General features: G+C 33.6%; 1 protein-coding gene across 1 annotated transcript in view; it reads right to left on the bottom strand.

Annotated features, from left to right (window-relative positions):
- Positions 1-231: 231 nt before the first annotated feature.
- Positions 232-13,262, bottom strand: part of ATG2B (autophagy related 2B) — a 43,891-nt gene continuing 30,860 nt past the window's right edge. Inside the window, exons 32-42 of the mRNA XM_085225572.1 lie at positions 13,132-13,240; positions 11,091-11,285; positions 10,425-10,526; positions 8,841-8,919; positions 7,754-7,958; positions 6,739-6,808; positions 5,700-5,782; positions 5,121-5,242; positions 4,771-4,925; positions 3,673-3,822; positions 232-2,884 (exon numbers count right to left, since the gene is read on the bottom strand). Of these exons, the coding sequence (XP_085081698.1) occupies positions 2,654-2,884; positions 3,673-3,822; positions 4,771-4,925; positions 5,121-5,242; positions 5,700-5,782; positions 6,739-6,808; positions 7,754-7,958; positions 8,841-8,919; positions 10,425-10,526; positions 11,091-11,285; positions 13,132-13,240 (1,501 nt within the window). The 3' untranslated portion in view covers positions 232-2,653. The remainder of the gene's footprint in view (positions 2,885-3,672; positions 3,823-4,770; positions 4,926-5,120; positions 5,243-5,699; positions 5,783-6,738; positions 6,809-7,753; positions 7,959-8,840; positions 8,920-10,424; positions 10,527-11,090; positions 11,286-13,131; positions 13,241-13,262) is intronic.

A 13,262-nucleotide genomic window follows, 5' to 3' on the forward strand; every position in this document is an offset into this window, starting at 1 on the left:
AGGCAACATATATCTTGATTTAAAACAAGGTGCTCCAAAACACAATGCACAGTCTGAGGAGTGTTTTTGGTTTTTAAAATATCCAGTGCTACATGATGTTACTGAAATCAAAAACAGTACAGAGTATACATTCAAAAATTAAGAAACTGGTCACAAAAATAATATTAAGGAAAAAAGAATCTTAAGTTTCCCAGAAAAGGCTCAATAAAGTACAAGAAATAAACGCAAGGGTTTAAATAGTGAAATGTCTGAAGTTTAATAATTTGTACAATCTGTATTGTCAACAGACACTCTATAAAATGTTTTACCTTGAGAGCATGCCCTCGTATAAAAATATGTTCAAACTGCACTCCTGTACAATCAGATGATGACAGAATGGAAAATGAACATTGAAATGCCAATGCTCTTTTAAGCAATGTCAAAAAGGAAGAAAACATGCAGATTTACACTGTTACAGTGTACTTCCATTAACTAGATGAACTAGACCAGAAGAAAGGATGTAGTATAGTAACTGTAATTGAAAATGATTAATTGCTACTTACTTGCACTGATTCATTACCACTTCTTCAGAAGGCATTCCGGAGGTGTGGAATAGCAAGCATGGAACTCATTCCTGTGCAAAATGCTCACTTTTAGCTCTTACTGAAGCATTTGGTAACATTACTGAAGAAAAATATGAACTGAAGCAAGTATTTTTACATCAGAAAGTATTTCATATATGGAGGTATTGCACATACGTAGGTATTTGTCCTCTCAGAAGGATTTCCTTCTGCTTACAACGTGTTGCTTAAATGAAATTATCAGGTCTTCAAAACATACAACTATGAAGATTCCAGTGAATGAAAGCCAACTTTGTAATAGCACCTTCCACCCATGTGAGAACTTGCTTGCAAATGGATGTCTTTTATTAAAAATAATAAAAGCAGTCTGCAATAGGTCATTCCAGCAGAAGGGATCTCTCTTACAAATAATTTATCCTCCACACAAATTCTTTGGTGTCCAGGAACAGCTAGTTAATGCTTATTCATCTTAATATTATACTGTTTTCCTTCATATGCTACTTTTGTCCTGCAATACAGTGTATCAGCAAAGTTTCTGCTAATAGCAGATTATTAAAAAAAAAAAAAAAGAAAAAAAAAGAGAGAAGGAGACTATCCTCTGATCACCCTTAGAGATTCAAGTCAAACAAAAAGCACCTTTCAGCAGAGATTTGTCCATTTCGATGGCACATCTGCAGAACAACAACAGGACTGGCAAAAACTAATGTTCCAATTGGTCACCCAAACTCTTAAACTGCTGAAATTCAAAATAAGTAGTTTTCTATTCAAAGTAGTTTTTACGTTTTATCCTCCAGTCTTTGCAAGTACAAGGAATAAAGGTTTATTCCTGCACAGCTAGTGTCTAGCTTTTAGTTTCCCAGAAATGGTGCACTATCAGTGGCTTAATAAAGCTCTGCAGAGACCTGCTTCCCTACTAAACTGTAAAGAGTGTCAGAATCAACTTTGATTTTTGAAGGTTTTTGTCTTTCAAATCCTCAACTATTCCCAGTTCAAATTAAATGGCTCATTGCCAAATAACTGATGATGCATGATTTAAATTTTAAAAAAATCTTGTTAAGAGCAGCAAATTTGCAACCTTAAATAAAATCAGATCATTAAATTTTGTAGAGAATTTTAACCATGATGTTATAAAATAATTTGGGTTTACTTAGAATTCCTCATTCTTATGAAGAACTTTTTGCTACAATATGTAACTGCTATTTTTTTGAAGAACAGTTATTTTTAGCTTTGTAATTAGCGTAACAGAAGAGTGTTTTTACATATAACAAGCAGTTTAAATAAATTTAAGACACTTTCTGTAGAATCATCATCAAATGATGCTTTTTATCAATTACTTATTTAAGCTTTTAACCACATAAAGGATAATGCACATTACATTTTATTCACACTATAAAAAAGCACAATATACAGGCCATATCTTTTAAAGTGCAACACAAGAGAACATTTCTGCAACATTCAGTTTCTTCAAAGACCCACAGAAGTAGGTATTTAATATTGAGAAACAAATCCTGTTCACAGGTGTATTGACACTGAATTTAAATTCTGAATGGTTATCAAGATTGCTCCTTAAGTGCCACACTAAAAGCAATGCTTACGATCACTAAATGATATTATCATATTTGCTTCCATATTACATGCCTCCGTATCTCAAATCCAAAATGAAAGCTGTTATCTTTTAGTCAGTGAAGAGCATCTGCAGAGCCCTTTATTGAAGACAGCTTCTTGACTATGTTCAAAAACCTTCTCTGAAGTATACTTAGTTTCATCATATAGGCTGCTGCTTCAGATGTTTTATCTACCAAGAAAAATATGGTAAACGGAATAGAGCAAGCATGTCTCTTGAGTTGGCAAGCGCATGCTTTGTTATGTTTGGCACTATCTACCAAATGTATTGGTAACACACAGCATAAGCAAGTACCAATTTCCTTTCCACTTTGTAAGTATTTTTGGTTGGATGTTTTGCTAATAATAGGCAAAAACCTTGCTTGTTCCTGAGATGAGCAAAACAAATTCAGCTTCATCTAAGGCTGCCAATGGGAAAATCTTCTGCACTTCTAGCCTTGCTAGCTGGCTGCTGAGCCTGATTTATAAATTCAGTCTTCCCCAAGGCGCCACTTCTGAGACTCTTCTTGACGCACATCTGGCCTGATCTGGTTTCTCATTCCACCTAGAACGTTTGAGGTTGCCTCTGTTGCAACAATGAAAGGTTTCACCACAGTTGGTGGAATTTGGCGGAGGACTCCTCCTACTGCTCCAGTCACCCCTCTGTTTTCATGCTCACGAGCAGCAGTCTCATAGATGGTTTGGGCTGTGTCCGTAATTCCCTTTGAAAAAATTAACAGAAATTAGTTATGCCAAAGACAACAAAGCAAATTCTCCTAATTTAAAGAGCAACTTAAACTGCTGGGTTTTTTTGTTTGGTTGGTTGGTTGTTTTTTTTTTGGTTGTTGTTGTTTTTTGTTTTTTTTTGGATTGTAACTGTAATACAACTACATTTAGACAAATCTGATTTAACTCTTCTAATGAGGCTTAAAATAACACTATCACGATCTTACAGATGAAAATGACTTAAGCAGCTTCTGGTGGCATTTCTTGTAAAGAAAGGAAGAAGTTCTGGGCTATTCATTGCTATTCAAAAATGACAGAATTCACTGAAAACTCCCCAGCTGAGACTTAATTTCCTAGGCACGATATCAAGCACAACAAGAACTAAAATACAAAAAGTTCAACAGAAAACAAACAAACAATGAAACATCAGCATTCTAACTTTTAATGTGTTGTCAAGGTAAAGAGACAGAGCTTTTATTTGTCTGCACACAGCATTACACTAACAATCTCAAAATTAATGGTATTTAAAAAAAAAAAAGAAGCCTTATATGCTTCTAAACAATAATAAAATCTCAAAACTGAAGACCTACTCATGCTTCTCTAACATCTTAATTCGTTTTTATTTATTCCATGCAAGGTTTCTATTGGTTTGAAACAACTGATGAAGATAGTCTTGTTCAAAATGTTGTCAGCTGGTTGGCTTAAACTAGCATCTCACATTTTACTTACTTGTCTTTTCTGATATTTCTTAAATTTTGTTAAGGACAGTTACATTTGCACTCACCTCTTTTACAACACTGTATGCTTTGGCAACACCTTCTCGTAGATCTACTGGCTGATGTGCCAAACGATGGCGAGGGAATCGTTTAATCTTTTTTGTTTCAATAAAAGTTGGCCCTGGTGATACCATGTCATACGCTGTTTCTGCAGCCACCTGACGATCAGGAACAGAAGTAAAATAAAAAAGTGTTATTTCAGCATCTCATCCCATACTTAAACTACTTGTAGGGAAACATAATTGAAACAAAATTATTTTAATACTACAAATAATAGTCATTTACATCAGATTAAAGTTCTGTACTACAATAACCTCTAAAATGGGTGCAGTTTTAACTATATATTAAGATCAAAAATGAAACAACAAATACTGAATGTTTTTTAGCTCCCTCCCTACTCTCCCCAACTGCTGTTGCTTCAAAAGCGTCTTCTAATCTGTCTAAAACATTCAAAATGAAACTAATTTGAAACATTTGAGCAATGATATGTTTTCTTGCATGCACAAAATCAGACACATTTCCATCCATTCATGAAAAATATCAGTTTTTGGCTAGGAAAGTTCACACATGGGCACACATACAATCTTTGCAAAATTAGGTGGTAAAAATAAATTATCATTAGGTATTTAACATTAAGGAACATAAATTTGTTACCACTTTAAACCATGAATAGAGTTACTGTCTATTACTTTTTCTTCCTCTTCAATGAATAAGTACTGAAAATGTTTTCAGAAAGTTTTCAGGATCTATTACTGGAGAAAACACGTGCAAGACCTTTCTTAATATCAGAAATGTTTTTAGTGCTGCTAAGTATTTTGCTGGTTATTCTCCCCAATGTAATTCATACAAGGTATTCTAAGAAACACGTAATAGTCTGGGTGCTGGGCAATAGTTTAGTACAATTTCTAGATGTGGCAGTTTGAATGATTTCATCAAATGCAACAACACTTGCCTTATCTTATCTCTGTTTTCCTATTTGTACAGCACTTATTTATTCTTATGCGTTCTCCCAAGCTTAAGCATAGCATTAAGATATTAGTTTAACATAAAGCACTTATTAGCAACACTTCTCACTTATGCCTAATTTTACATGCAATATGCTATACCTGTATTGTCTGAACCATTCTGTTTGTTAACTCCAGGGCTGCCATTGCAGTTGAAGTACCAAAAGATGCTGCTCCTCTTTGAAAGCCTCTTACAATACGGCCGTCCTTTCGGTACTGCTCGATTGGTAACCACACCAAGTCTTTCAGACCTTGAACTGAAATGAAGGAAGAACATCAGAGTTAGTAAGTTCTCAGGATGCCTTGAGGGGAAGTAGAAACAAGTTACCAGTGTTTTGTTGTTACTGTTTTAGGAAAACAAAACAAAAACAAAACAATGAAAAGAAGAATTATTAAAAAAAAAAACAAGCGATGTCACTGTGTGCCTGAACAGAAATTAAAAATTAGCTTACCTAACTGCACTAGTGAATGCATAGGTCCTACTCCTCCCAAAATTCCTGGCAGCTGGTTTTTCTTTATATCATTAAGCCATTCACTGATGGCATAGGAAAACAATTTATCAACACCTAATAAACTGAAATAAATAAAATAATTATTGTTATTAAAAAAAAACACAAAAAATTCCTGATAAAATAAATGTATTATTCATTGAAATAAGCAAAGATTTGGCTAACAAAAATGCTTCATGTGACTCACAAAAGCAAAGTTCAAAACTGTATCCAGTTCAACAGGAAACAAACACAAATAAAATTACAGAGTGTAGCACATATATTAGTAGTTTCCTGAAAATAGATGTTGTTCTTTTAACTGTCAATTAATAAATATTTCTCAATTATAGTTTTTGTATAATTCAAAAAGCAATTGACCAGAAATTGTTTTTGGCCTACTCAAAATTAAATTCTCACTATAAAAACTGAATTTGAGAAATGTATGTTATCAGAGAATTTCCTTTTTGCTTGCTATATTCAATTATTCACTGTAAACACATCCAATTTGGAATTCGAATGCTAGCTAAAATTTAATTAACTTACCCGTGCCTATAACAAAGTCTCTTCAGCTTTAATTCTGAGCAGTTTAACTGTGCAAGCCCAATAAGAATCCCAGCTAGTGTCCCCTGTAAGTGAAATGTTTTGTTAACATAAAAATTCACCCATCAACACTACCTGTATGTGAGAGAGAATTTCAGTATCTTAACTCTTTCTGAAGGCATTTCTGCCTAAGTTGCTTATCCCATCAAAACCCAAATGCCACTAGTCAGAGCGCTATGAATTCCATGTCCAGTTGATTTGCAAGTTACGTGAAAACTTGCAAGAAGTTAAAATCTGGTTTAATCAGCTACTCTAAGGAAAATATGAAGAGGGCACCTTCAGAAATACTAAGGTAGAACAAATAATGGAAACATAGCTGTGGCATTACTATGTTTCAGGTATCACAAAGCTGCTATTTCAAGTTACAACTTCTTTGGCAGTATTGTTTGTTCAAAATGTTGCTGCTTTTATTTGTTTGTTCTCTTACTGATTTGCCATGACAGAACAAAAATCCAGCTTTGCAAACAGAATTTTCTGAGGTCTGCTCTATAAAATCCAATATAATTACTAATAAAAACAATCTGATTAACTAATAAGTATTTTAACAAGAAATATGAGCAATTTTATTTTAAATCTGTACCACATTCTGACATCACAAATGAAATCCACACTCAGGATAGGAACCAAAAGAAAAATATTTTGGCATTAAGCAGAAAAAACAACGCGTTGTGCAATTTTGGTATTTTTTTGAGGGCCACCACAGACATGTAGAAGACTTCTAGCCAGTCACTGAGCTTATAAATATGACTTTCAAGTCTCATTGCATTAATCATACCTGGAAGTGCTACTTCTCAGTATTCAGATTAAGACTGAAATAAGATGAAGTTTAAGCTTTATTGAAACTGCAAGAAAGAAAGAGCTCTATGATTCTCGAGATTGCATCAATAATGAGTGGGGAACAACAACAACAAAAATATAGCCCAAATCTTACGAGAGAAAAAACAGGACTTTTTGTTCTACAGAATCAGCATTATACACAAACCTGATCCATTGATACATGTTTGCCATGGTAATCAAGCCGTATTGGAACTTCTGATGTAAAACGAAACTCTCTAAGATATACAGAGGAAATTTTAGAGTTAGGAACAGCAGCAAGAAATAAGATAATCCTTTCAAAAAGAAACCCATGATTTCCCATTCTCCTGGAATAGGATGCCACACCTCTTACTGTAAACCTCAAATCCTCTAGACATCATGCTAGTGCTGAAGTATTGTGGAATAAGTGTACAAACTGCAAATTCACCTTTTCTTGATTTATTACCATCTCGACAAAGTTAATATTTACAGTAATTTTAACAACACTATAGAAGTGCTACTAATTTTAAACATGAACACCTTCCCTCAATTTTCATGGCATGAATTTTGCAGAGAGAGAAAATATACTGCAAATGATGAAACTTAATTAAAAATTCGTTTGGTGATATATTTGATAAAAACAGAACCGCAGCCATTCTCTCATAATTTGGCTCTGCCCTGCTTACCAAAACAAACATCTTCATTTACAGTCTAAATAATGAAGAAAAAGCTTCTGGACAACAAGCTGCAATTTTTGTAATCAATTCTCAGTAAGGAACACATTCAGGAGTTTCTCTTGTGGTATTTCAATCTGTGGTATTTCAATCTCATCCCCGTTCTGTGATTTCTTTTATTTTATGTACTTTGTTTCAAGCACTCTCATCTCTATTTACATTAGATCTAATTTACATTGTCAGAGTACAAAGACTGCTCTTTTTATCTATCTGCAAAATATATTACTGGTTTTGTAGATGGCACAGCTTTGATTCATTTTCTTGTCCTGTGCACAGTAGTGCGCTAAAGTTCACAAAAAATTTATTATTTACTTTCCAATTATGGAAATAAATATATTTAATTTCTCTTATTAGTGAATAAACCACCACCACAACTACGCTTAAGATACATAAGTTTATCACCATACTTCCTTAAAACAATCAGTAAAATAGCTGTGGGTCTCTTGAAATTTTTTAACTAAAATTTACCTGAAAAATACTGGCTGATCACTGTATGATGTCACTTCTTGTGAGAAACGATGATCATCTCCATTAATGACATCCATAGAATCAATGCTACCATTTTCACTTGTTTGCTTGTGTGATGAGAAAGAAATGACTGGACTCGGGTCCTTAAGGCTACTGGCATACCTGGGCAAACTACAAGTAACTTCAGCACCAGGAGACTTTTTAACTAAAATGATAAAAGATTATGCATAGTAAATAGACTCATTTTTCCATTTTATACAGTCATTTTATACCTTAACCTTTGTAAATACTAATATAACATAATTATATTAATTAGTAATTACTACTAATTACATTACATTAGTACTTACAAACGTTACTAGCAGGATAACAGCTAGGTTCTCTTGGATAATAACTTAGCTATCATTAGAAATCATTATAAGAAGCTTAAGTTGAGGTTTAGGCATCAGCAAAAATAATCCATCCAATTTGAATAAGAGCATAGGTAGTACTTCATCACTAAGGCATTTCAATACGATGTCTCAATCGAAATAAGTAAATCGTAACTGCTAACAAACTCACAGATATAGTTAATAAAGAAAACGTGCATTTCAATATGTAAGGCTTTTTTTGCATCAGATGTTTAGTTGAAGTGTTGATTTAACTGTACATGTACATTTTGTACTGCTTAGTTATAAAACTGACCTGTTTCTTCTCCAGAAGTTACACAACCCCAAACTGTTAGACAGACATATTAATTTATGTAAGAAGTATGAAATAACGTTTTTGTTTTGATCTAACAGTAATTCTCAATTGTTATATATACATTACTCAATTTTTTCCAGAAGTTCTTATTAAACATGCTCTAATTTTGGTGAAACATTTTATACAGCAGACTTCCCAAATGTTGAAAATTCTTGTTGGTGTTTATAAAACACAAATTCAAAAATACCCAAAGTTTATTTTTTTCTAAAAAGTTAAGCACTATTGTTAATTTTTGGTCAATATCATAACTTATTTTATGCATAAGACTTGTGTGTCTATTTATAGGTACGTACACACATTAAGACAGAAAGAACACATTTATGTTAGATATTTTGAAGTTTACCTTCAGGATCTGGAGTAACTAAGAGTTCCACTTCTGCAGAGAGGCTAGTGAAAAAGTCCTTCAGGAAAAACAAGGCATCCTGGTGTCAACAAAAAAATACAAATGATTTAAAAACAATTAACAAAAACCTCTAAAATCTCTTAAAACAATGGCAACCACCACAATTCTACAATCACAGGTCTTCTTTCTCTCTATAAATATGAAACAAAACTCTCTCCTTGTGAAACCTGTTCCAGAACACAAGTGTTTTAGTGGTTATACACTTTACCCCGATTTCCATTAAAAGTGCATTGAAATTTACTTTATATTCACTTCTACTAATGTCAGACCCATCATTCTTGATCAGCTCTCACCACTGTTTCAGTAAAAGGCATTGATACCTCTCTACTGTTGCTTTACGTCTTGTTAATGTCTTCATATTATTACACTGTTTGCTTTTTTGAAATTTGCATCACACGTTTGTCTTGCTCATCCTGTAATAAGCGACACCTGGGCTTTCTTTTCTTTTGGTTCCTTTTTGGTTGTTTGTTTTTTTTTTTCGTTGTTGTTGTTTTGATTGCATGCAACTCTCTACTTCCAGGAAAGTTGTCTTTCATTTCACAGAAGTCATAAAGGTGAATTTGGTTATGTTATGAAAGATAAGCACTAAAGCTATTAAGATAGAACATATTTCCTCACAGGATGGCAAAAAACACATTTTTCTATACAAAATTATTATAAACTATACAGTTGATGGTTGGACTAGACTTTTTACAGGTTTCTCCATTCTTAATGATCCTGTGACACACATTAGAATTTTTTCTACGAATAAAGGAAAAATCTGCTCTCTAACTTGAACTTGAGCAAACGTAGGTGGGGAACTCCTAACTGTGCCCTTGGAAAAACACTCTTTGTAGATATTCAATTAAGCAAGAAATTCCTCTACAAAAAGTAATGCCTACACTTGAAATTTGTATGCATAGAGATACATATCTTCCTCACCGGTACAGAAAAAAATATGTTTCTGTTGTATATGAAGAATACTCTGTACAAAGACTTGCCAATAAATATAGAACAATTTCTCCTGGTTCTGTTCCTCACACCACTGCCATTGATAATGAGCCTAAAGGATTCACAATATATCAGCAGTCCTCAAGTGTCAAGTGCCCTCAACTAAAATGCTGTGAATAGCTTCTGGTTTAATGATTAACATTCTTCCAGTAAAACCACCAAAACTACTTCACTAGTAAACAAAACAAGATTGCATAAGCATTATGCTTTTTAGATATCCCTGCTTCAAAACATGTAAAAATCATCAGAAACTGCAGAAGATAAACTGGTAGTCTTGAGAAAACAGCCAGCTACATAGTTAGTTTCTAAAGTTAAAAAAAAAAAAAAAAAAAAAAAAAGGGTAGTCACTGTACTAGCTACAGCACTAGACAAGTTCTGACATGGACATAAACAGAAACTAAGACCCAGATGTGAATGGCTATAACTAAAAGTTAACAAATGTGAGGTAGAAACCCCATAAAACCAGGTGTAAGTGTCACAAGTTTAAAAAAAAAAAATAAAAAAAATCAATATTTTTGCATGAGCACAACCAACCTGGTCAATATTGAGGCGAAGTGGCATTAATGAAACACGTAAACAACATTCCTGTGGGGATCTGCCAGACTCTGGTCGGACATGTAACGCTTTAACTGTTAACTGAGGAATAAACAAGGTAAATAAAAAGTAGTAACCTTCACAATTATTACATTTCAGAACACTAAGTAGGACAAATGTTTATCTTTAAACCTCTATACTAATTTGATTTAATGTGCCATTTATAAATCTAGTGTTGAGCAATTACTTCAATTTCATTTTTTAACAACATTAATAATAAGAAAATTTGAAAAATATTTATAAGTTATAAAACCAATAAGTCTAGAATATATCAAAACTACAAATCTGTATGCGTAGTGAAGTCTAAGAATATGCTAAGAAGTAGAAGCTTGTTCAGAATAAAAATCTGAAAGCTACTAATGCAGTCCTGCACATGTACCTTCTAAAGAAAAATGGAAAATTAATCTGACATACTAATGTTTACAGTGATTTTTTAAGGAGTTTTAGTATTCACGAGGAGTCAAGAAAAATAACAATAATCATTTCCATTGCTCCGTGAGCACACTCACGTTCCTCTTTTTGAAACATCAGTAACTGCATATAACTTCCACAAATACAGTTCAGCTTCTATAGTTATAAATGAATTAAAACATTCCATAACAGTACCATGTTTGAATGTGCTTTTCTGGGCATCTCCTTGCTACAGTATAGATAGAGAAATTTATTCATCTGTGATGTAGCTAAACGATCTCTGATCTCCAAGTCTTGAACAATAAAAATCTGCCGTGACACTGGTTGTTCCAACAGACCAGATTCGCCTTCTGCACCACTTTGGGGGTATACTTCATGCTGGAATTTCACCTTTTAAAACATGAAAGAATACAGCACAATCCATTTCAGTGATAAATAAATTTTAAAAAGAACATTACTAAAAACAAATAAACGGACAAAAAAAGTCACAAACTCATCCTTAAGAAATCCTAAAAACTCAGTTCACTATTTTAAATATGCCTAATATAAATCTTTCCATTCATATTTGTGTAAAATATTTGTATTTTAGGATGCAGATTCAAGCCAGGTCAAATAGTAAGCAGTATAAAATGAAGAACAAGTTTTGCTTTTCATTTTAGTATGGACTCCACCCTGTTGCTTTACTTCCTTTCAGTGTATAGAAGTGCAGACCATGCAAACTAGCAATTCTACACTTCGTTTCTTCCCTTTCAAACAGACTTCTCAAGTAGCTTCTTCCAGTCTCAGTTTCCTTTTTAAATCATCCACTGTTCAACGTTAGACCTGACAAATTATGACGACTTACCCTTCCTAAATTCTATGCAGTTCTGAATTTCTTTTTCTTCACCTCTTGATGTGATTCTCAAAGACCTGTGGTTACCTACAAATCATGACTTGTCTTAAATCCCCTCCTTTTCTGCAATGAGGTAGGCCACACATAGCAAGTTGAACAGTGTTCAACTGGCCGCGTACTGACATTTTAAGAAATACTGAATAAAGTGCCCTGTTCTGAAATACACATAATAAATCTTGAGATGAAATGGAAAACATAAGTTGGTCATAAATACTACTAAGAAACTTCTTGGTTTTAATAGCAGTTTCTTCATTTTAGGTTGTGGATGCCCCACCCACCCCTGGAAGCATTCAAGGCCATGCTGGATGGTCTGGTGGTTGGTGACCCAGCACACAGCAGGGCGGTTGAAACTAGATGATCATTGTGGTCCTTTTCAATCCAGGCCATTCTATGACTCTATGAGTTCTTACGCAGCCTCATACAAAATTAAAAAGTACAAACAATAAAACAAAATAAAACAAACAAACAAAAAAAACGGAACCCTATGTCTGAGTACTAATATTGAATATTTACTCTTTAAACACCTGCAAACTAAGGAACACACTTCCACACATGGAATATTAAACTCATCCTGTTTTCCTCTTTTGTACTGCAATGCAATGTTCTGTCTAGAACAGGATAAATTCAGAATCAGGTATTTCTTGCAAACAGCCACATAATGAATTTTAAGTCATAGAAGCACCCACAGATTTTAAATGGCATTCAGATTTATGTAGAACCTTTCACCCTCATAGAAGTGCTTGAAAAAAGCTTAACTAAAGTTTCTGCTATTGATTCATTTAACATGATATTTGGTTAACTCTTTGTCAGTGCTCTTCACAGCATCTGAATCATGCATGTAGTTTCTAACTACAGGCTTAAAAACTACAGCAATATAATTATTCTTAAAGGGTGATAAATAACGTTATGGAAAACACACTAATAATATTATGATATAACTGGATGTTATTTAAAACCCAGTTATCAATAGATGTCCCAATGGATCTACATCTCAACTATTTCACAAATTTTTATTTTCATAATAGGTGCACTAATTCAGAGGAAAACTGAGGACAGAAAAATAGAGCAGTTGTACAACACAGTGAAAACAAATTTTAATGTATTATATTAAGTATCTTCCATCTTTAAAAACATGTTCAGTCAACAAATAAGCAACAGTCTGTCAGAACAACAAATACATTTCTTGTCAATCAGTTCCAAATCTACCACTTTCAATGTAATTCCTTAGATGTAGACAGATGCTACTGGAAGAAAGCCTACTCAATTCAAATGGAAAGCTGCTATTAAACCAGTATAGCATGTAATATATTTTCACAGCCATGGCAGAAGATTTTTGTCATTCACCTTGCTTAACTGTATTTCCATGAGGAAGTCTGGGTTTCTCCCTCTTCCCCCACAAGCCGTACTCCTTCCGTGTCTTGTGGGTGTATGAGAAGGAGAACTATGGGGACTTCTGTGGGAGAAAAAAGAAAAAA

This window comes from Meleagris gallopavo, chromosome 5, assembly GCF_905368555.1.
Source record: "Meleagris gallopavo chromosome 5, MGAL_WU_HG_1.1, whole genome shotgun sequence".
In the NCBI taxonomy this organism is placed as follows: Eukaryota; Metazoa; Chordata; class Aves; order Galliformes; family Phasianidae; genus Meleagris; species Meleagris gallopavo.